Source organism: Marmota flaviventris, chromosome 10, assembly GCF_047511675.1.
Source record: "Marmota flaviventris isolate mMarFla1 chromosome 10, mMarFla1.hap1, whole genome shotgun sequence".
Classification (NCBI taxonomy): Eukaryota; Metazoa; Chordata; class Mammalia; order Rodentia; family Sciuridae; genus Marmota; species Marmota flaviventris.
Genome location: NC_092507.1, coordinates 1001002 through 1024994, shown reverse-complemented (window position 1 = coordinate 1024994; position 23993 = coordinate 1001002). Strand labels below are relative to the sequence as shown.

The 23993-nt window shown below is 64.5% G+C and overlaps 1 protein-coding gene across 1 annotated transcript in view; it reads right to left on the bottom strand.

The window, feature by feature from the left end:
• The window catches only part of Ski (SKI proto-oncogene), a 54826-nt gene that overhangs the window by 4385 nt on the left and 26448 nt on the right, over positions 1-23993 (bottom strand). Inside the window, exons 2-5 of the mRNA XM_027947574.2 lie at positions 1520-1645; positions 1319-1434; positions 807-1069; positions 396-688 (exon numbers count right to left, since the gene is read on the bottom strand). Of these exons, the coding sequence (XP_027803375.2) occupies positions 396-688; positions 807-1069; positions 1319-1434; positions 1520-1645 (798 nt within the window). The remainder of the gene's footprint in view (positions 1-395; positions 689-806; positions 1070-1318; positions 1435-1519; positions 1646-23993) is intronic.

Sequence of the window (23993 nt, the reverse complement as noted above, 5' to 3'; positions counted from 1 at the left end):
GGCAGCCCGGGCACAGTGCAGTGAGGTCTGCTGCTGACCCTGGAGAGTGCGTCGGCTCAGCAGCAGCCGCGGCTCCCACGCCCAGTGCCCAGCCAGAGACCGTCTCAGCCCCTGCAGAGTCCAGCCTGCAGAACACTGCACGGGGTGCCAGCTTCCCGAGCTGGGCTCCACACGGGCCTCTGGTTGGACATATGGGCCCTGATGGGAATGTGGTGGCCAAACCAACCGCAGGGGCCTCCCTGGAAGCCCCGAGGGACTTCTGGAGATGAAGATGGCCCCGTCAAGACCTCGGCACACTGGGAAGGCCCCCAGAGGCGCAGGGCACCCATGAGGCAGCTGGTAGGAGGCAGGTGCCAAGGGCCTGGGGCCCCTCAGTGCCCCGCTGCCCAGCTCACCTGGTGCAGGCTGCGCTTGGCCTGCAGAGCCGCGCTCAGCTTCTCCTCCTGCTTCACGCGCATCTTGACCACCTCGTGCAGGAACTTCTCCTTGGCTTCCCGGGTGTCCAGGCCGCCCTCCAGGGCCTGCCGGAGGTGCTCCAGCTCCGCCTCCAGCCCGCTCGGGGTGTCCACTGGGGCCGCAGCATCCGGGGCAGCTGCGGGCGGGGCGTGCACTCCCGGGGAACTCAGGTCCTTGGCAGAGCTGGACGAGGTAAAGGACGGCGAGGACAGCGAGGACAAGGAGGAGGTGACTGGGGAAGACAGGCTGAAGTCAGGGGGTGCTCGAGGGAGGGCTGGGGGATGCCAAGGACACGGCCAAGCAGGCTCTGCCCAGGGTGCTGCTCGCAGGAAGCACCGAAGGGAACTTACACTCCTCTCTGCTCTCAACTTCGACCTCGGCCTCTGAGTCCTTGTCCTCTTCTGGGGCAGCGACGGGTGCCAGTGTCTCCGGAGCTCCTGGGGTGTCTGTGGTCAACTTCCGCTTTCGCGGCTGAATGCACGAGGTGAGAGGCTCGGGGGCCCGGGAGACGGCAGCGGTGCATGGCGGGCTGCTCACCACCTTCTGCTGGGCTGGTGGCGCGAGGGCCACATTGGGGGCCACAGCCGTCTCGAAGCTCTTGTAGGAGTAGAAGCTGCCAAGGGCATTGCAGGCGTGGGCTGGGAAGTGGCCCCGGAGCCCACGGCCGCCCACCCTCCACACAGGGCCAGCACCATGACAGTCCCCAGCTGGGTCCAGGAGGTACTTTCTCCCCACACTGACCCTCAGTCAGCCTGGTGCCCGGCAGGGCCGGACCGTGGACAAGCCACGGGGAAGCACGGGGAAGCTGTGGGAAGCTCGCTGCACCCGAGGGCCCTGGCCAGAGGCGCAGGTCGGCACTCACCTGTCTCGGATCAGGGCCGGGAGGTGGGGGGAGAGCTCTTTTTCACTTGTGGAAACTGCAGGGGACCAGGGTCGGAAAGCAGAGAGGCGCTGGCGAGGGTGAACGCAGCCCAGGCCCTGTCAAGAGAGTCGCACGGTCAGCGGACGGAGAGGCCAGGCCAGGTCCACCTCCCCGGGGACCCCGCAGGTCCTGGTGGAGCACCTTATTGGAGGAGGCAGCCAAGGTCCGCAGCCAGCTGGACTGCTTGTCCTTCTCGGGGGACGCAGGGGGCTGAGAGCAGGCAGCATCCGTTTTGGGTCTCATGGAGGCCGGGGGCTCAGAGGACACCTGCGATCAACACAAAAGGCCCCGTTGGCACTGCTGGGGCACACAGGCACCCCTGTGTGTGGAGCACCCCGAGAGCCCAGCTCGCGGCTCCGGAGGCCTCGTGCAGAAAGGCCACCGTCATCCCCATGGGAACAGAGCAGTGCTGTGCTGCCTGTGCGGTGTGACGAGGTGACCTCACCCCACAGCTGCAGGCTCTGGCCTCCACAGAGGCTCCGCCTGACCATCACTCCCTGCCCTCGTCCATTCACGCCACCTCCTATAGCATGTTGTGTTCCTGCAGAGACGTAGAGGGAGCTGCTGTCCTGCCCACACCAGGGATGGGGGCTGACCCAGCCACAGGGCCATGGCACCTGCTGAGAGGCCAAACACGTCGGTGCTGACCCAGAGTAGCTGGGAAGGGGCCACCCTGGCAGGAGGCTCACTGGCCAGGTGCGGACCCGATGTGATGCTGCCTGTGGGTGAGGGGACCGCAGAGTGCCCGGCGTGGCCACGGCCACCACTCTGCTAGAGAGCAGGCGTCTCAGTGGTCTACCGCCAAGCAAGACAGGCTTGACAGGCGCTGCCCTGGGGGCCTCCAGTCAGAGCTGGGAGATGTGCCCTCCACCCTAGCTCGTCCTAAGCACCAGCTCTGGCTCCTGAGTGCCCCACATGTGCCCCTGGAACCAGAGACACCAATGCTCCCGGCCCAGTCAATGTGGAAAAGCCAGCGACCACCCAGATGCCCCCGAGCCAAGGCTCCAAACCCGAGGGACAGTTCATCTGCAAACCAACAGACACAGGGTCTTTCCAGAGCACAAAGGCAGGAGACCAACCACCCTTCCTGAGCCTGGAGCCAGAGCAGGAATGACGAGGGGCCGGCTCTCCGGGCCGCAGGGAGGGCCTCGGGGCAGCAGAGCCAGGGTCCCACTTGGGGGCCTGGAGAGAGGCTCCCTTTCCAGGGACGGAGTGCTAGATGCAGGGCTCCTCCTACCTTCCAGGGACATTTGAGAAAACACTGTCAGCAGCTAGTCCTGTGGGGAGCAGCAGGACCCTGCTTCCCAGGGCAGGGTCACCAGGAGGGCAGGCTGGGCTCAGGAGGAGCCGGAGACCCCCTCTCCTCTGGGCCAGGACCTGGCGGGGGCAGAAACCCTGCTGTGGGCAGTTTCTAGAACCTGCTCTCAGCCGCCACACAGCCACCCGGGCAGGCGTGCAGCGTGCCCAGCCTCTCGGGGCGACCACTCCGGGGCTGGCCCAGGCCCTGCATGCCCTGCGGGGGCGGGGGGTGGCAGGGCCCCCTGGGGAACTACAGCGAGGGCACCAGGGCTGGCGCTGCCGGGGGGGCTTCCTGCCAGCGGGCGGAGGGCAGGAGTGGAAAGTGAGCTCTGTTCGCACCGGAAAGCCACAGCCGCCGCGTCAGAAGCCCGTCAGACGCCCCGTGTGCCCAGTCGAGAAGCCCGACGGGTCTGGAGAAAGGTGTGGAGGGAGACGGGGTGGGGCAGGCTGCGGAGGCCACCGTGCCCAGGGTGGGGTCCCTGGGGGGATCCCTGGGACGATCCTCCGGAGACTCTGTTCTCACCCCCACAGCGAACACCACCTCTTACGAGGTGAGGCCGACTGGTTCTCAAACCCAGGCACCACGGGGACTGGCCCTCAGCACCAGGGGTCACGGCGAGCCCACGCGTGGGCTGGGACGCGTGCCCAGTGTCGCCGACAGTGACAGACACCGCGTCACCCTCTGAGGACTGGCTGAGACAAGGCGCTCTGGTTTGTGACCTCCTTCGGGCCCTCACACGCCTCACAAGGCCAGAGACTGAGCAGGGCTGCACAGAGCCGCCCTGCGTCCAGGGGCCGCGGGCCACAGCCTACCCCGGGCCACCTCCCCCTGGAGCCCCGACAGGAGACGCTGCTCCCCACACCCCACCAGCAGGGGTAAGCCTGTCCAGGGCCAGGCAGGCAGGAAGACCAGGCTCAGGGCCGTGGACACCTCAGCCCCCCAAAGACCAGGGAACCAGGCAAAGACCCCCCGCAGCGTGGCAGCCGGGGAAAGCCGAGGGGTCCGTGCGTGTGTGCACAGCTCAGGGGGGACACGCCCCGCCTCCAACTGACCTGGGCTGAGGCAGAGCGGCCAGGTGACAGGGTGTCTGTGGCGCAGGGGTGGCCAGCAGGGGCCTGCCAGCTCCAGAGCCCCAGGGCTCCTCCCAGTGGCCCTGAACCTGGCTGCAGCCCCCACCTGAGCAGCTGCCCAAGTAGGGAAACCCCCAGGGGGCACGGCAGGAGTGAGGGGCCACTGAGGGACCCTGACACGGGGCCAGCGTCCCCTCCCTGTTTCTCAGAGAAACAAGCTGCCTGCTACAGCTCCAGGGCACCCTGGAGTGTCCTGCGACTGGCGGCAGGGCCTCCCTGGCCACCCTCCCAGCCGCTCCTCACGCCCTCCCTGGGGCAAGCGGGGCGGCAGACGAGGGGGAGGAACCGACCAGCACCCTGCCCAACCTCCCCACGCTGCCCTGGCCACTCTGCCCGACTGGATGGTCCTCAGGGTCTGCTGAGCAGCAGGGAGAGCAGAAGACCAGCTACAATGACCTGGCCATGCAGGGCACAGCCCAGGCAGGGAGCCACCAGAGCACACCAGGGTCCTCGTCAGGCTCCGGACACACCGTGGGGAAGTACCTCGCCTGGCACCCCTGACACCAATGAGGCCACGCTGCCCAGAAGGCCACAGCCACTCGGAGGAGCCTCTGATGTCCATTTAGGCCCAGCTTGTACCTGCTTCCACAGCAGGAGGAAGCGGTCACTCGGGGACCTGGGCTTCTGCTGTCGCCCATGGACGGCTCACAAGCACACCTCCACCCAGCCCGCTCAGGCAGGCGCATCTCCGCCACAAGGGCCTCCACTAGGGCCTCCACCTGGTCGTCTGAGCCCCCAGCTGCACCAGGCTTCTCAGGAACCACGGCAGGCGCCAGGAGGCTGAGGCAAGGGACAGTCTCTGGAGCCATCAGCAGAGACAGGTGACCCCAGGGCAAGTGGCCATCGCTGTGGCCTTCTAAGCACACCATGCTGCTTCTCGGGGCCTGTGGAGGCCGCAGCAAGGCTCAGGTGCCCTCTGGCCCAACCGCACACTGGGCCTCACAGCGGGAGCTCCCCGCCTGTACAGCCACTGCCCAGGCGCCAGGTACTAGGGTACCAGTGCCCGTGAACCCGTAGGGAAACAGTCTCTGAACTGCCCTGTCCGGGGCTGGGAGGTCACGGAGGGAGGACAGGTCCCCCCCAGAGGCGTGTGCAGGGCCACCCACAGCCAGGCCTGACAGGATGGGGAGAGCAGGCCAGGCCTGTTGGTGAGGCAAGAGCCAGTGTCCAGGGGAGCAGAGATATGGGCTGAGAGCCACACAGAAAAGGCAAGGCACAAAGGGTCACAGGGAGGCCCCAACCAGTGCAAAGGGCCTGGGGGCTTGGGGCTGAGTTCTGGCCCCAAGTCCTCAGGGACCAGGAAAGGAACAGTCATGGGCTGCTGCCTCCTTCCCAGGAACCCTGGTCCACTGTGGGCAAGGCGCTGCTTGTTCCTCCTCAGAGCAAGGGCAGCGTCCACCTCACCCGTCCTGCTGCGAGCTGCCCTGGAGGAGAGGGCCCAGCAGAGCAGCAGGTCCCTGAGCCTCAGCCTAGGATGTCTGGCTCCGACTGGCTACCCTAAGACACCCGGGAAAGCCCCTATGGCGACCTCCCTGGGCCACAGCAGCCCAGCAGAGCCGGGCTCCACCCCCTGGGGCGTGCCAAGGCCCCACGAGCCTGACGCAGAGGACCCACCGTCCTCTACCTGGGGCCTGAGGCAGAACGGCCACTCGCTCAGCCCGGAGCTCTGGGCAGCGTCCTCGGCCCTTCCCTCCCGGGGGACTTCGCACCTCTCAGAGGCTGGGACCTATGCCAGGCTGTGCACAGGGGCCAGGCACCAATCAGAACACAGCAGCTACTGCGCAACCTGACAAGCACACGGCCACCTCGTGTCCAGGAACAGCCGTGAGAGTCCTCGCGTGGTGACCCCTGGATACTGAGAGCACAGGGCAGCACCAAGCCCTGAGTGCTGTGGACTCACTGCAGCAGAGCGGCACACCTGGACGACACACCTGGACGCCTCACAAGGTGGGTATCTGTGGTTCATGGTGTTTGGAAACTAGCCACTCAGAGGACGCGTGGCTAGGTGGGAGGGCCCGCCTGCCCGGCTGTCGGAGCGCAAGCGGTGCCTGCAGCCACGCGAGGCTGCTGCGTGATCGGTGGCCTCTGCCTGGCCCGGAGGACTGGCTAGGTAGGGCAGGGTGTGCCTGGGGTGCAGGGCCCAGGCTGCAGACGCGGGCTTCTAGGTGGGGGAGCCCTCAGTGGGGCCCTGACGTGGACTGCAGGCCATGCGGGGTGATACCAGAGGGCAGCTCCCTGGGTGGGAAACAGCACTGACCCGGGGGTCATGACCAGGGGCCACAGGGCAGCCCAGGTGGTGGTACCTCCACTCCTCACTGGCCCCCTGGGGCGTCCTGCAAAGAGGTGGGGCTGGTGGGCAGCTGTGTGGTGCACCAGGGGCACCAGCCCCCGCCCCCAGCCTCCTGGCAGGGCAAGGGCAAGGCTGCGGAGGCCAGCAGGGAAGCCCAGCAGGCCTCTCACCTGGGGCCACAGTCCCTCGGCTTCACTTATCCACGGAGCCAAGACCAATATGAACCGTCTCAAAGTCCTGCAGAGACTCAAGAAGCCAAGGTCAGGGCCAGCCTGGGCAACTTACTAAGACCCAGTGACTCCCTGGAGAGCGCCCTGGGTGCCATCCCCAGACCAGAGGAAAAACCCCTCTCCACATCTGAGCTCACCCGAGGGCCTCTGCCGGGCCTCCACAGGCCTGGCCTCCGGGTGCAGACCTCCGAGAGGTCGCAGGACCGCTTCAGCAAGCAGACCCGACAGGTGTGCCCCCGACGGACGAGAATCCTAAGGAAGCCTGCCTGCCATCCCAAGTGTGGGCAGTCAGCCCTGGGCACAGGGACACAGCAGTCCTCATACCGATGTCACAACTTCTCCCACCAAAAGGGACTCAGCAGACTGGAGAAGAGGCTCCCACTGCTCTGCAGCCCAGCAGCTGCCCAGTGCCACCCTGGGGACCCAGCGTTCCCACAGCGGCAGAGCACCAGGCTGGCAGAGGTGCTGGGCGCAGCAGCCCCCAGGGACACTCTGTAGGTGCCCATGCTTCCTGCAGGGCACATGGCAGCTGCCCCTGAAGCATATCACCAAACGTCCTCTGGCTCTCAGGTCATCCTCCCGCTGGGGGTGGTCTGTCATGTGAAGAGACTTCAGGGTCCGTGCCACCCAAAGAGCCCACGTGGTGACAGTGCAGAGTGCCTCGCCGCAACGCAGAGCCCAGGCTGCAGACATCGGGACGGGTCTGTGAGGGACACGCCACAGCCGGCCCCCGAGGCCCCTCAGCTGGCGCAGAAGCACGAGGAATCTGAGACGAGCAGAGAAGAGGGGTGCACTGGGGCTGAAGGAACCTCTCACTTCAAAAGGGCCCCACCGACAGGGACGGGAGCCAGAGCCGGAGGAAAACGTGCGCGAGGAAAACAGACGCGGGCTGACGGCGGAGCAAAAACTGGACACAGCCACACAAATGTTTCTCCATGAGGTGCACGATGGCCAGTGAGCGCAGCAGCATGGCCGGCGTCCAGGCACTGGGCAGCCCTCGCCCACCGGGACGGCAGGCACAGAGCGCGACCCGCACCAGGCTGCACGCAGCCCTCGTCCACCACTGGCGGGAAGGCCGAGCTGCTGCGGCTGTGGCAGTCCGGCTGTTCCCAGGGTTGAGCAGCTGGCCGGTGGCCGACAGACACCCAGAGACACCGTCCCCAGGAGGCAGGGACACTGCCTGGAGGGATGTGGCGGAAGAGGGCTGTCGGCATGCCTCGGGTGGAAAGCACCATTTCCAAAGGCGCGGGGCGGGCTGGGCTGGGGCGGAGCGCTCGCCTGCGTGGGAGGCACCCTGGGCGCCCGAGGAAAGGAAGGCCGCCAACAGCCAAAATCGTCCCCGAGAGGAGACACAGCCAAGGGCCGCTCTGTCTCCCAGCCGAGCGCGGCTCCTACGACGTGGACACAGGAGTGCCGGTGAGGGAACGCAGAGGCTGGGCCTGCTGGCAGGACGTGAGCCACCACGCACCTGGCCGTGCCCCCGCCAGGGACCTTCCCGAGACCACAGAAGACGGGGGTGCAGCAGCCCGCTCGCCCGTCACACGAAGGAGCAGCACACGCCCTGGCAGCAGCGAGGGCCCTGTGACCTGCAGTCACGGCCCTGCGACTCGACCTCACTGCAGTGTCCTGCCAGGAAGCCACGGGACAGCTCGGGGCCTGGCTCGACAGCGGCTGGTGCGGGAAGGCAGGTTAGGACACGGGTGGCTGAGCTCTTCGAAAGGGAGGCAGCGCGGCAACCAGACACCTGCCCGAAACCAAGCCTGACGCCCTCTGGGGCAGCCACGATTCGCTGCGCCCAGGGCTAAGCGCGGAGTGCGGCATCTGTTGCCGTGGACACTCCTGCTAGCTGCAAGGCTGCCTGTGTTGAGGCTGGGGAGTGTCCACCTCCAAAGGCCAGCTACACACAGGACTCCTGGCCGAGAGCTGACGCCAGGGTCCACCCTGTGAGGTTCCTGCGGAGACCAAGCCCAGAAGGCCCTGTCAGGGCAGATGGCCCGACTTCCTGCTGGGGGAACAGGCAGGCCCTTGCCACCAGGGGCACCATGGCCAGGCCACAACACCCCAAGGCCACCTCCTTGGGCCACGCAGTCTCTACCCAAGTACACGGAACATTCCGCAATGAGCTGTGAGGCGAACGGTCGGGACTCCTCAGCGGGTGGGGTCCTGCTCTACTCTGGTGCCACCTGGCACAGGTAAAAGTGTGCCAGCAGCTGGCAAGAGCAGCGGGGACCCTAGAGTCTGGCTGAGCCAGGCAGGGGACAGTCACTGCAAACCCTCCCTTGGCAGGCGGCAGCTCTCACAGCTCCTGGGCAAGGCCAAGGGGCCAGTTTCCACCCAAACTTGACTAGCCAGGCCATGTCGGCAGCCACGGCCACAGGAGGTGGCCTGGCCCAGGCCTGGTGGAGAGGGGTGGGCTGTTCCATATCTACTCCAAATGGCCCCAAAGACATCCTGGGGGGCAACAGCCCCAACCCAGGCTCCCTCTGCCACCCGGCCAAGCCACAGACTGGGGCAAATTCCACTGCTAGAGGCCACCGTGGGCCACAACAACAGGCCAAGGCCTGGCGCCCCCACCTGACCCGCTCTCTCCCATGGACCCTGCCCTCACCTGAAGCCCGGGGTCGTAGGAGAAGAGGCGGCCCACCCACCAACACGTCCTGACCCAGAAGCTGGACAGCCCATGCAGCTGTCCTCCTGCAGCCACAGGCCTGGGCAGGACACCCTCGAAAACCCCCGGGGATCGCCGTCCACTCGTTTACTTCCTCGTTCACAGATGAACTGAAAACCAGCTTTTCTTAGTTGATCAATCTATCGTGGAATTCAACCACGTAATATTTCCGAGTCAGAAAAAAGGCAGAAATCTAACACTGGGACGCCACCCCGCGGTTCAGTCACCCGAGAATCTGCGTTTAAGACACAAAACACCCCAACTCTTATCCAGCCGAGTTTCCAAGCCCTGAGGATGGGACAGAACAGGGCCAGGCCTGTTAGGACCACAGCGGGGACACAGGAGACGGCCAGGCCATGGTGCTGGAGTGTTCTCGGGGACAGCCCCACCCCAAGGCATGCTCAGTGATCTTCCAGCCATCTGGCGGGCGGGCAAATGAGACACCCCCTGAACGCCGACGGTGCCAGTCACTCTCTACGCGCCTTCAGGTGGGAGACAGCCGTCCCAACTGCCAAACCCCAAGACGCTACCAGGTGGCTCCAAAGCCCTGTCTGGGGAGAGAATGGCAGAGCACCCCAGCACTGACTTCTTGGGGTCACCGAGACCGCAAACCTTCCTGCACAGCACCTCCTGTCAGACACCACCAGACCAACGGACCTTTGCTCCAGCGAACAGGCTGACGACCCAATCCCCAGCGGCCCCCCACCTGTGCAGAAAGGGCCATTGGGTCCCTGTTCCCCTGGGACCAGGACAGATCTAGGACTGCTGTGGGAAAAGGGGCTCTGGGCAGAGGGGACACCCCACCCTGCAGACCCACATCCCCAGGCCTGCTCAAGGCTGAGCCGAGACAGCCGGGCTGGTGGAGATCCCCACGGCTGTCCCTGGGCGGCCACCACCTCCCCAGAGGCAGGCTGTACCAGCCTAGGCTTCAAGATCCCAAGAGGGCACCAGAGAACCCGCCCGGGGAGTACTCTTGCCCCCAAAGGACTTCCACCTTGCCCATGAACAGTAACTGGCCCTCACACCCTCTGGGCAGCAGGCAGGCCGAGCACAGTTCCCGGTCTTGTGCCAGGGCCAGCAGCAGCCTCTGCCAGGCCTGGGTCCTCCCCTCTCTGTGCCTCATACAGGGTCCTGTCACAGTAGCCAGCTGACAAAGACCACCTGGCGAGGGTCAGCCGGAAGGGACCCTCTGCAGCAAGCAGATGGGCACAGCCTTGAACACCACCCTCCATCCACAAACCACACCCCCGTGCTGCCCTCCTGCCGGGTGGGTTCTCCCCATGTCCCACCCGGACCACAGGCCCCACCTGGCCCACCCAGGCTCCTGACACACGTCTGCTCAGGCCTTCCTGGGACTGCCCAGGAACGGCCCTGGGTCCCCAGGGCAAGGAGCTGGGCAGGCCCACCCCACATCTGGGCCCAGGTCTAGAGGAGGCAGGGCCGCTCTAGGTGGCACGGAGGCTCCTGCAGGAACTGGCACTGGGTGGGCAGGGCCTGTGAGACCTCAGCTGTCTCCAGCAGGTGACGTCCCAAGTCCCCACACTGGGAACCAGCTCAACTTGAGCCGAGGGCCTTTTCTGAAGGCTCCACAGCTCCAGAAGTTGCAAAGCTATTTTTATAAGCACCACTGATATTTTACACATGATAATTCACGCTCGTATCTTGCTCGGGTTAACCCAGTTTTCTGATTATGGTGGTACAGAGGAAGCTGATTAAATTTGCAAGGCAACCCCAAACCCCCAAATGGAGTAAAAAATCCAATTCTGAAGGTTCACTTTGATTTTTCTTTAACTAGGTCAACTCATGGTTACTTCAATAGCGATAGACAGTCTTCTCCAAGGAAACCGAGTCACCGAGGACTAGAGGACTACCCTGTGTCCTCCTGGGACACCCAGTGGGCCCCTGCCCTGGCCCCCAGCCAGGCATGTGAGGGGCTTCGTCCCTGAAGCAGCTGCAGGGCTAGCTGCAGGGCAGGCTCCTGTGCAGAGGCCGGGACATAAGGAGACCCAGCAGGCAGGAGGACCGGGGGCCTTGTGTCCCGGGGCAGCAGCTGGTCCTGTGGAGATGGGTGGGCGCCAAGCACACCAGGCCGTGGCCAACACCGACTTGGCGACTACTGGACATATGTCTCAACTGGCGCATACCCCAGCACCTCCCAGATGACATCGAGCCCCACAGACCTCAGAGGCGGACAAAGTGGGAAGTCCCCCAAAGACAGCGAGGGCTGCTCCCTCTGAAGCCCCCGGAGGAACCAGCGTCAGAGGACTTAGGACTTTAGCCGCAGCCCAGGGCGGCGGGCGGCCCGTGCACCTCAGCTCAGGGTCTGGGCTTGTTTTCGCCCCACCGATTCTGTCTGGGTGGCGTCCCTGGGCGTCCAGCAGACATTCCATCGCGGTGACTCGCAGGCGGGCGGGGCGGCCTGTAATGGACGCCTGGCTGCCTGCCACCCCTCACCAGAGTCCATAAAGACAAACAGGCCTTCCGCCCACTGGGAGGAGGGGAAGTGCTGTGGGGAGGGACACGAGAGGCGGCGGCCACTGTTCTTGGAAGGCCGATTCGCCAAGAAGTGGGCCTGACTAGGAGTTTGCCAGGGGGCGAGGACTTGGCCCAGAGGTGTGCAGGGTGGCCCCCGGGAAGGGCCCTCCCCTCCCAAGCCCATGAGGCGGGAGAGACAGGCCCAGGGCCTACCCCAAACAGCGAGGCTTCACACAGGACTGGATGCTGCTGATCCAGGGTCCTACCCCAAGTGGCTGCTGGCGCCTGGCACCGCCTCTCCAGAAACAGGCAGCACCCACCTCCCAAGCCCAAGCCCCTCAGCAGGCTCAGCCCTCCTGCACCCATACACAGCTGGGTCCCCTGGGCTACACATCCAAGCAGGCCACCTCCTCCCCATATTCCTGTCCCCAGAGTCACTGCACCCCACAGGCCTGGCTCACAGGTGCACCCAGTCTGATCCACTAGGGGCCAAGGCATCCGGGAAAGCCACTGATGGGCAGCAGTGAGCTCCGCCCCCGCTAAGCCCAGGGAAGTGGCCCTTCTGCAGAGGCAGTGTGGGCAGCGACCTCCATCCCTTCCAACTGACCAGGGAGATACTGGGAAGGACAGCAGCATTGGCCACCAAGTCCCCACAGCGCAGCCAGGAAGGACGCCAACCCCAACCCCACTTCCCCCCCTGGGCGCACCCCATCCTCCAAGGCGGGCAGCAGAGTCCAGTAGGTTCCCACCCAACACCACCCATTTGCTCCATTTCCCATGCAGAGCCTGGGGTCCCTACAGGTGACCAGTGAGGCTCACAGCTCAGTGACGAGGACATGCTGCAAGCAGGAAGAGGCAGGGCACGTAGCAACCCGCAGGAAGCAAAGGGCAGTGCGGAGGCCATGCTCAGGGTGGGCTCCTGTCCCTGTGCTGGCCGCACTCGCCCCTGCCTCCCAGGGCTGACTAGCCGGAGTTGGGGACAGGGATCAAAGGAGAGGTGACTGGGGCCTGGAGAAGGCCTCCACTCACCTCAGCAGCCCCCCAAACCCTGAGGGCTAAGGCAGTTCCCCTCCAGCCCCTCACTGACCAAGAAAGCAAAGAACTGCTGTAGCCCCCAGCACCCAAGGCCACTTGGGGTGGGAGGGGGACAGGACATGGCCGGGAGAAGCCATGCACACCCGCCTGCGGCACTCACACCCACAGGCCAGACACACGCACACAGGAGTCGGTCACTGTTCTCACAGGGCGGGCCACCAAGAGAGCCCAAGCTGCCAACCTCAAAATAAACTGGACTTCAGAACCTAAGGCAGGTGCAGTGGCCACACCTGACATCCCAGCAACTGGGGAGGCTGAGGCAGGAGGATCGCAAGTTGAAGGACAGCCTTAGCAACTTGGCAAGGCCCTGTCTCAAAATAAAAGATAAAAATGGCTGGGAGTGTTCACATCTAAGCCAATGGCCCAGAGGGCAGGGCTCCTATGGGGCAGGTGCCAAGGACCATGTCCCCTGAGCTCAGTGAAACGTGTCCAGGAAACTCATTCATCAGGGGACCTGCGTTAAGCCCCTAGGAAAGGCCTGAGTAGGGAGGACATGCACAAACCCTGGGCAGCGCCCCCAAGAAGGGGCTCCTGCTCTGGAATAGCCCTTCCGTGGAAGGCCCTGCCCACAGCTCATCCCACTCACAGGAGCCACCACTGGAGGAAGCAGGTAGGAGACACTACCTGTCCTGCTGACCCGCGCCCAGGGAAAGTCCTGGACAGGCAGGCCTTTGGCAGCAGGCCCCTCCGGATGGAGCCCAGCATCTGCACCATGTCCAGAGGACCCTCACACAGATGCTGCCTCCGGGATGTGGGACCGAACATCTAGAGGTTTCCCTTTCTCTTCAAACTGGACGTTTCCGGGCCCGAGGAAAACGCATGGCTACATTTTCTGTCCAGGGCCAACACCTTCTCATCTTCAAATCCTGAATAAAACAGCCCCCAGGGCCTAACCTGAAGGCACTCCAGGGGCAGGGCTGGAGCCCACACAGCCCGGGCAGCTCGTGCTGGGGCCAGCACAGCCTGCCCACCAGACCCGGGCACCTGGAGGCGGCAGGAGCCCTGCCCATCTGCTCATCCCTTCTCACTCTGGACAACGCCACTCGGCGGGGCCTTCGTGGACAGGGCTGGGCCCCACCCCGGGAGGTGGGCTTCCACACACGCTGCCCACCCCCCACCTCTCCTAGACCCTGAACAACATCGCAGCCCACCTGGCCACAGCTACCTTTACCCGGTGGGAACCCAAAGGGTTCCTGTCCTGTGGGTCACAGGGACAGAGCTGCTGACGTGTTCCCACAGAGGGGCATCACCAGCACCGAGGGCGCAGGGTCCGCGCAGGCCTGGGGCCTCAGCACTGCCCGGGGGCCGTGTCCTCCCGGCAGGCGGCCACCCCGCAGCTCGGCCCCCACCACGGCTGCCTGCGCCCCGACGGGACTTCTCCCCAGACAGCCAGCCGTCTGTGCTCACAGCGGCCCAGTTGGGTTCCTGGCGTCTGGGAGATAAGTGTCAGAACCGGAGACTGCTCCTTGCTCCAAGCTGTCTGAGAGGGCCTCCGGGGCATGTCTCAAGTCGTCCAGATGAGGAGGGCCACCTTCTGGAGTCCCCCCACAGCCTCCTCGCAGGGACCTGGTCTCCAGAGCAGCAGCAGAGCCAGGCAGGACAGGCGGCCTGGTGCCCAGACCTGCTGCTGAAGAAGCCCTGGCTATCACCACACAGGGGACAGAGGGCAGCCTCCCCCCGGCCACGAGGCTGAGGGGGCTGCAGACTGGGGGAGGCGGCAGGGCCCGGCACCTGCCCACATGACCTCTGGCCCAGGACCTCACCCGGGGGCTCTGCTGATGCTTCCTGCTCCACCAGGAAGGGGAGGCTGGGCTAGCCCCGGCCCCGCCCGCCAGCGGTCTGCTCAGCACGGGCCTCCTCCCTTCTGCCAGCTGACGCCCACACTGTGTTCTCTCTATAGAGACAGACACAACACGGAGTGGACAGCCCCCTGCGGCAGCTGCTAGCACCTGGGCGGGGGGCAGTGGGAGGCAGCCGGGAGTCACCGGCAGAACTCAGCGCCTCCCACAGACCCGTGGCATCCAAAGGCGCACACACATCCCAAACACAAAGACCCCGGAACCGGGCTGGGGAGCCCCTGGCCACACAACAGGGCCAGGCCACCAACCCCCCCCCACCCTAGCAGCATGACTCTCCCACATGGACTGCCCGCTCTCCACTGTCCCACAGACACCCAGCACTCCTGGGAGGCCTGGCTCTCCTGCGAGAACCCGGTCAGTGGCCCAGTGGCAGCAGGTGGAGGGAAGAGGCGCCGGGACACGGCCAGCGGGTCAGACCAGGCGGGGCCGCGTGGGATGGAACGAGGGTCCCCAGGTGTACCTCCACTTGCTCACCTCCTGCCCGGGAGGTCTGGAGGTCCTCAGGACTCACCCAGGGCTCCAGGCCGGCCAGTTGGCCGGGACCCGACACTCCAGAGCCACAGCTGAGGCAGGCCTGGTGACACGTTTGGGACATGGACAGGAACTGCAAGGTCACTGGGCCAGCCGTGAGGCTCCAGGCCAGGGCGGCGGCAGCCTCCTGTGGAAGGCAGTGCGCGCTGGGCAGACAGGGTCCCCCAGGGGCTGCGCCTCAGCCCAGAGCTCAGCAGGCTGGCCGCCCTCCTCCCGACTGCAGGTAGGGCTGGGATGACCAGCAGCCCCTCCACAGGGGCCACTTAGAGGCGGCAGGCCATCAGAGACCACTGGGGGGCTCTGGAGTCTGGATGGCATGGCCAGTGGCAGGTGTCCGCTGTGAGGGACGGGGACAGCCTGGGTGGGAGGGATGGCTCAGGACGCTGGCGTTTCTCCTAAGGGCCAAGACGTCGTCCCTGGCTGGGAGAGGGAAGGGGACCCAACTTGACTGGCTTTGAACACACCCCACCACAAACCACACAGAGGCTTCTCGCTCAGGACACCTGCACGTCAGCAAGGACCCTTCCTGGGTCCTCGACTCCCCCAGGGGCCTGCAGAGAGGTTCAAAGATGGGGCGGCAGGACCCCTTGTCTGCGGCTGGCAGCACCCTGTGCCTGGGGGAGCTCCGGGCCTTCCCCACCCACCTCCAACCCCTGCGCTGGTGGCAGACCCAGAGGCAGAGGGGGCGGCCGGGCACCTCGTGAGCCAGAGCTCTCTCCAGGACAAAGGTGGCAGGTGGACAGGTGTCCAGGACTCTGTGAGGACAGTCCTCTGAGGTGCTGTCCAACCAGTCCAGGGCAGGCTGCTCTCAGAAGTGCCACCTTGCAATGGTGACAGGTGTCCCTGTGGCCCACCTCTGGGGCCTCAGCTTCCCTGGCCCCTTGCCAAGGAAGATGATCTCTGCTAGGTACAAACTGCATCTCCAGCCTCCGCCCCCCCTTGGGGTCTCCACCAGGCTGCCGACTCCCCAAGAGGACCCAGGGGATGGGAACGTGTGGGCCAAGTCCAGCAAGTGGGAGGCAGGTCCCCCAAGGCCTGTGGGGCTGCAGCTCCCAGGGAACTGCACCCAACAGCAGCCGTGTGGACAGAGCTCTCCAGCCCCACCAGGTTGACAGACAGCCCCGCCTGGCAGTCCTCCCCAGGACACAGGTGTCAGGGGGCACGAGGTGGGGCGACGGGGCAGTCGCTTGGGCCAGCCACACCCTGCCTGAGTGCAGCTTGCAATCAGGAGCAGGGAGACGTGGATGGTATTAGGGACAGAGAAGACAGTGGGCAGCTGTGGCCCAGGCCTGTCCTGGGCCACCAGACTACCAGCAGCCCTTCTCCCTCCTAGAGGACATGGCAGCCAGAGGCTCTGCGGGAACGCAGGCCCGCCCAGCGTGCTCACAGAAGGTGCCTAACCCTAACCCTAACCCTAACCCTGCACCGCAGGTGCCAGGATAGGGAGGCTGGGTCAGAGCAGCACTCATGGCCAGCAATGGGCAGGCCTCCAGCAGAAGGGCCAGGCCAGGCAACTGAGAGCCCTTGTAGAGAGAGGCACTGGGGAGACCTCACCGTCCCCTCCCCGAGGACACAGGGAGAAGATGGAGTCTGCAGCTCCTGCTGCACCCGCCTGATGTGCACGTCGCCCTGTGGCTTTCCTTGGAAACACAGTCACCCAGGCTCAGTGGGACACTGGGATCCCATTCTCCACCCAAATCAAGGAGAACACGGTCTTACCTGGAGCGACTGGACACTGGGCCGGCACGGCCACATGCCCACCAACGCCAGGCTCGGTAAAGCCGAGGCAGACCACTGACTGCTCTACTGCGTCCACAATCTGCCCCTGGCGCCCGAGAGGCCGAGGACTGACCTGCCCCAGCCAGGCTCAGGGCAGATCCCAGCCCCCAGCGACGGGCAGTACTCCCGCCTGAGAAGCCCTGGAAAGCGGGGTCAGAGGCTAGGTAGAAAGCCACCCATCCACACCCCAAAGGAGGCGGGGGACCCGGGGGAAAGCCAGGGCGGCAGCCGTCGGACGGAGTCACTCCACTGTTCTGACAGGGGACTCGGTAAGGATGGCCTGAGGCCTGAGCCTAAGCCGACTCCATTTTAAAAACTCTTCTTTAAACCTGCCGTCTCACCGGCACACCCAGAGCCCTCAATATGATCATCCCCACCCCGACAAGCTCCGAGTGAAGTCTCTGTCACACTGTCCTTACCCCATAAGCAGGAGAGGCAAGAAAAGCAGGGTGGGGACCACCAGACCAGATGCTTCAACCCCAGGGCAAATGACATCACTGAGAAATCCGGTGGCAGCTGAAAGGCATTGATAGGGTAGTCACAAGGCCCAAAACTTAGTATAAGGGATGGAGCGAATGAACACACATCCAGCCAGCCACGCTGATGCCCCCGGGCTGGAGAGCCTGGTGAGGACCTGGACCCATACCCCAACTCTCCTCATCTGCCGGATCCTCTGCACCTTCCTCACGGCTCTCAAGTACAACAGCCGTGTCTTGACCCTGGTGAGCTCCGTGACTTCTCCCTACGACCCTCTCCTCAACAGCCGTCAGCTGCACCCCAGGAGAAGTCTGCCTTGGTCCTTTACCTGATCACCGTGGGCATCTGCTGGACTCAGAACCTAAGCCTTGAGACTTTAGATCTGACACTTGAGCTTAGCGCGCAGAGGGAATGGCCGTCACGAGCCTGTCATGAGTGAGTGTGTTTGCAGTGCTTGGAATTAGTCCAGAATTGTTTGCTGCAGGTTGACGGTGCTGTTGCAGTGCCCAGCGTTAAGGACTGTCATTTTCTTGATTAAAGACCTATGGAGTGAAACTGTACTGAGTGACCTGAGTGAATGAAGCACTGAAAGGGCAGAAGCGCGTGGACACTCTGTTGTTTCCCCCCTTGGCTGCGTACGCTGCACCCTCTGCCATGTGACAGAGTCCCCACAGCCCTTCCTGGCTCCTGTAGCAGAGTCCCAGGTAAGGGTGTGTCCACGCAGGCTGGCAGCCACCCCAGCCCACACAGGGGCACGTTTCCTACGTACAGACAGAAATTCAGTTAAAAAAATATATATATATACATATAGCAGATGGACACAACACCTTTAGTGTGTGTTATTTGTTTTTATGTCGTGCTGAGGATCAGATCCAGTGCTTCGCGCTAGGCAAGCGCTCCACCACCGCGGCAGCCCTCGGGCCTCGTTACGGTGGTGCTTGTGAGGTCTGGAGACCCTCTGGGGAGGTGGCAAGGGGACCAGGAGCACAGTGGCACAGGAGCAGGGGCTGTGGCCAGGAGAGGGCAGGCCCACATTGGGAGCCAGGCCTCCTGCAAAGCCGCGGGGACTGGGTGCAGGTGACAGGCAGCAGGTGGGAGGCGATGAGCAAGGATGTGAGGCCTGGGCCACCTGCTCTTGCAGGGGTCTGAGGCTGTGCCACAGCCCAGGATCCTGCCCCTGGCTCAGGGGACACCAAAGGAAAGGATGCAGAAGGAGCAAAGGGACAGCAGCCAGGAGCCAGCCCCAGCCAGGCCCCGCCCTCCAGGCCCCGCCTGTAAACCCTGCACTCGACCACGGGCTGCCCAAGAGCAGGAGAGGACCTCCTGGGGGCAGGGCTTACAGAACCAGGGGAGTATCTGGGAAACACCGAATGCTGTCCTTGCCCTGCCCTGCCCTGCCCAGGGTAGAGCCACAGGCACGAGGCCCTCACAGAGCCCAGAGCCAGCGAGTACCTTCCCAGGGCCTGGAGACCCCCACCATCTGCGCTGGACACTCAGGGGCTGCACGTTCCTTTCAGGACAGACTAGAGACCAGGATGTGCCAACATCCCTCCCCTGCCCAGCAGGGTGCTGCCCCTCAAGGTCCTTCCCATGGGGCCACAGCCCTCACAGGTCAGGGGGCCTCTGCTGCCCCACATGGCTACTGCCATCCAGCCTCCCTGACACCACCATGTGGAATGGCGCACAGCCCAGAGGCACTGGGAAAACCCTCAGAGCCAAGGACAGCCAAGACCCAGCATCCGGGCACCCTGCCCATCGCCAGCCAGGATGCCTGCTCTCCTCACCTGCCCCTGTGTCACGGTCACTCTTCTCTGGGGCCCAGCACGCAGTCACACTTCCAGAGACCCCTCCAAACCCCATACTGGCCACCACAGGCTGGCTGGCAGTGCCCATCTCAGCTCGAGGCCAACGTGGAGTTTCACTGTGGAACACACTGCAGGAAGGCACGTGGCCAGCCACGGCCAGGGCACCCCGGGGAAGACTGGCCATCCATCTCCAGGTGCACATGGCCAAGACTGGGCCACAGAACCTCAGGGCACTGAGGGGTGAGCACCGTGTCCCTTGGGATGGTTAGGGTTGGGCTTCCCACACACTGGTGAGGGGAGACATGCAGGTGACGGGCACACTGGGGCCACCAGGAAACAGGCCTCACCGCCCCAGTGGGCAGACCACACCCACACAGGCCTGGGGCCCAGGGCTCCACGGCAAGGGCAGAAGCACAGAGCACACAGCATCTCCCGGGCCTGACAGGGCAGGACCCCAGAGCAGGAGAGGGGAGCGCCCTCCCTCAGTCAATGAAGCCTCTGCACTGTGGACGGTGAGAGGACGAGGACAGAGTGCCTCAAAGAAAAGCAAGAGCTGGACTTGGCGTCCGCCGCCCACTGGGGCTGCACCAGGAGAGCAGCACGCACAAGGCCTGGGTTCCATCCCCAGCACCCAAAGAACGAGACTCATCCTCCCTCCGTGCCCCTGGAGGGGCCCCGGAGGCAGCCCTGCCCACCTGCACATGCTCCACCACCCTGGGACCAGGGAGGCAGCCGAGTGGGCTGGGTGCTGCCCCCGCCACAGCAGAGAGCAGGCCCGCTGTGCCAGGCACCAGCGTCGGGTGAGCATGGCCATGCCCCCGAGACCTGCACAAACCCGGGAGAAGCTGGCTGAGGCTCAACCCACCCAAGGGCTGGCCCAGGGCCCCCTCGGTGGACAGCTGGGGAGGGTGGCTTGCTGCTTCTCCCTGGATGTCCTCACTGCCCGACTTGGGGACCCAGGTGGTCTCGCCTGCTCACAGGCTGAGGAGGACCCTGCCATAGGCCACAGCTCTGGTTTACTGCAGGAGCCAAGCTGGGGCTTTCCGTTTCCTTGCAGGCAAAAGAGCCAGGGGAAGGGCCAGGGGACAGCCGCGAGGGCCTTGTGCGGCCTCCTCCGGGCCCAGCGTGGCTGCCCAGCACAGGGGCTCCCTGGCCATGGGAGCCAGGCCCAGGGAAAAGGCACACACCTCACACACACCTCCAGCAGGCCAGCGAGGCCATCTGACCCCAGGGGAAAGGGTCAAATGGCTTTGGGGTCACCTCTGGGGACAAGCGCCTGCTCCCACTCTGCGTGCAGCTCTGGCAACGTCCGCACGCGGGTAGTTCCCTGACTCTAGACACGTGCTCCTGCCACCTGACCATCCCTGGGAGATGCGCACCCCTGAGGGGAGCCTTGGGCACAAGGGGCCACTGCAAGAGGGCTCTAGGTGTCACTGGTCGGGAAAATTAGGGTCTGCACATGCCAACCAGGGAGCCAGACGTGCCACTCAGGAAAAGCTAGGACAGCGACGGCAGGAAGTCCTTGTTAGAGCAGCCCTCCACTGCACGGCACTGCTGCAGGAGACCAGGGCCACGCGGCTGCAGCGGGCACCAGCCACGTGAGAAGGCACAGGGCTACCCCAAGACTCAGCTGGGAAAGGGGCCTCCCTGTCTGGCTGCGACAGACAGCCAGGCTGTGAGGACAGCTGCTTCCACCACAGGAAGCCATGGACGCCCCGCACAGGGGCCCATGTGGACGGGAGTGCCTCCCACTTCTCCCAGCTGGCCGCCTGTGTGGGGAACAGCCCGCTCACACGTCTGGGCCTGTCCTCTCTCGGACCCTGCCTCTCTGGCCAGTTTCTCACACCGCTTTCTAAGCTACTACAGCATTTAACCTTGGTGGCTTGAGATCTAGGCCTTTGAGAGGGTTTTAATCCCCTAAAGGCTAGGCCCTGTCAAAGCTGCTGTCCTGCTGGTCTGCGCAGAGGGCAAGGGGTCGTGAGAACACAGGAGACAGCAATAAAAATCAGGGCAGTGACCTTTTGAACTGGCCTCCTTGCAGGCGTAGGCCTGGAGAGAGCCGCCTGGGCTGGGTGGGTGCCTGGCCTCCTCCTCGCAAGCTCTCACTGTGGCTGCCCCTGCACCTGCCCACGGGGGCAAGTTCTCCCTCCCCAGAAAAAAAGAGGTGAAGGAAACAACAAACAGAGGCTACTACTAGCCCCTAGTTCCCAGGACACTGCTTGTTGTTTTGGGGACCAGGTGCATCTTAAAAGCACTCTGGAAATGTCCCCAGCTGTCATCCCAGGGTACCAGCCTTTGGGGCACAAATGTCAAGAGCCTTTGGGGCACAAATGTCAAGTACCTTGGGCCCTTGGCACCTGGGCCTCCAGGGGCAGGCAAGGGGCTCCAGGTGCTGGCACAGCTCCCGACGCCGAAGGTCCTCACAGGGCAGCGGCCCACAGAGCACCCAGCGACCACCCCTCCAGCACTGTGGCACGCCACAGGTCCTCCTAAAACGAGCCCTCGGGAGGGGCGAGTCTCCTGCCCTGTGCCCCTCGGGGACCTGGGGAGACGTCCCCTGTGCACTCCTGGGGAAGTGCCCACGAGGACTGGCGTGGCTGGCCCTCCTCCTACCTCCTCCTACCCTGCTCCCCAGCAGGCCCATGTGGGAAAGTCCTCCCAGTGCCAGCCGGGGGCTTCCGACAGTGAGGCCAGCCCTGGCCCCCAGGTCCACGCAGCCAGGAGCAAGAGCTGTGGGGAGTGGCCAGCCAGAGTCCTTCTGCAGCCCACCCCACCTCCAGCCCCTCTGGAGACGGGACAGCCTGAACTTTTCACCTCAGGAACAGACCCGGGAAAGGCCCCAGAGGTGTCTGCCAGGAGGCACGACGGGGGAGGGCTGCCTCCCTCCGCAGTTTGCTCCCCACCATCCCCCACCAAAAATGTGGATTGCCCCTTTTACAATGGCCAGATGGCAGCTCAGGGGCCACAGGCCCACAGCCCTGTGGCCGCCTGACCTCCCATAAACAGGACAAAGCCCAAGACGTGGCCACACCCCCAGCCCCTCCCAGGACCAGCAGAGGAAGCTCCGGTCACCAGGGCTGTGTCCCAGTGCTGCCCTGGTTCCTGGCATCAGGGTGGTGTGACAAGCGTCTCCCAGGGTCTCCCATGGGAGACTGACAGGGAGCCGAATGCCCTGGGCAGCCCCCAGTGATGGCTACTCGGGTCCCGATGTGGCTGGCTGGCTTGCCTGCCCAGTCTGGGCCCAGTACAGGGAGACCTCTCCTTCCACCTCCAGTCCACTGCCCAACCAGGGCTAAGAGTGACCAGGACCAGCCTCCCCTGTGCACAGCCCTGCAGGGTGCACGGGGGCACAGGCAGGTCTGTGACAGGAGCAGGGCACCACTGGGCCCACGGGCTCCTTTCCAGAGCTCGAGAACCACTGCCAGCCTCAGGCCCAGTGCACAGCTGTGTCCGGGCAGCTCCCCGGTGCCCAAGGCCAGATCAGAGGCAGTGGACAAGGAAGCAGAGAGGGAAGTGCCAAGGACCGAGGGTGGGCGGCTCCCAGGAGCTCGATTCTGCCAGCAAGGTGCACTGCGCTGGCCAGCGGCCCCCACACCAGCCTGCCCAGGCCTCTTCGGCAGCGGCGCTCACGGTGACACCAAGAGAAAGATGCTGCTGGAGCCCCGTGCCCTCAACAAGGACATCCCAGCCTTGGAGGAGTGGGTCCTGCCACCACAGAGCCCCCTCCCCACCCCACAGGCCCTGGCTGCGCGCTGCATCCTGCCTCAAGCCAGCTCCTCCCTCAGGGGCCGGCAACAGGAGGCCAGGACTCCAGCCTCCAGCAGGAGCTGCCCTCCCCTTGGCTGTGCCCATGGCCTCCGGTCCCTTCCTGGCAGCCCTTGTGAGCCCAAAGGAGCCTTACCTGCCAAGGTGGAAAAGCAGGCACTGCCCCTACCCAGCCAGGGCAAGGGCAGCCTGCTAATGGGGACAGGAAAGTGCAGCCCTCTAAGACCCAAGCCCAGCACAACCCCATGGATGCAGGGAGTTCTGTGCAGCAGGAGGCTCCTGCCAGGCCCACAGGGGCCCTGGCTCCTGCCAGAGGGGTGGCCTATGCCCAGTCACCCACACGACAGGCCACAGGGAATAACTCCACGTGGACTCAGGGGTTCTCGTCCAGCCCCTGGCCCTCATGCTTGGCCATGGCAGGGACCTGAGGGTGCAGATGCGCACAGGAACTGCAGCACACAGCCACCGGCATGGGTCCAGCAACCTTAGCGCACCAGAGCTGGGCTCCCCAACCTGGCACGCACCGCAGGAAGCCCCTGGTCGGGGTTCTGACCCCAGCAGAGGGAAAGGGCTTCCAAGAGTAAGTGGGCATCCACAGTGGAGTCAGGGGCTGCCCAGCCTGCAAGGTCTCTGCCCAGCCACTAAACAGGTGTGGCCATAACTGTGGCCACAGAGCACTGGGCCCAGATTGCCCAGGAGATCTCTAGTCTCCAGCCACGGGTGACCCAGGGTTAGCTGTGAAATGGAACTAAAGGTGATCTTCTGGCAGATTCTGCAGAACAGGCACGGTACTTCTGGTCAGAGAGCCTGATCACAGACAGTGGCCCTGCAGACCAGAACAGCAGGAAGCTGAGAGCCCGGGTCAGCCCTGCACCTCGGGACGGTCAGGTGGCCACAGCAGGGCCAGTTTGGGCCCTGGAGGAAGATCGGGATGCAGGCCAGGAGGGCCACGCACCTCACTGGGCATGCCTGCCCAGAGCAAGCCTGTCCTTGTGCGCCAGCCACTGCCCAAACGCAGAGGACAGGGCAGCCCCCCACTCCCCCGGGGCATCTCCCAGGACATGTGCAATCCACAGGCCTGGACCCACCCAAGCTGTCCCCAGCGCCTCTCAACTGGAGAAGCCTTTGGAATGAGCACAGGTCTGTCTACTGACAACATGGAAGGAGCAGCCATTCCCCCCACTTCTGACAGCCTGACCCATTGTAAAGGG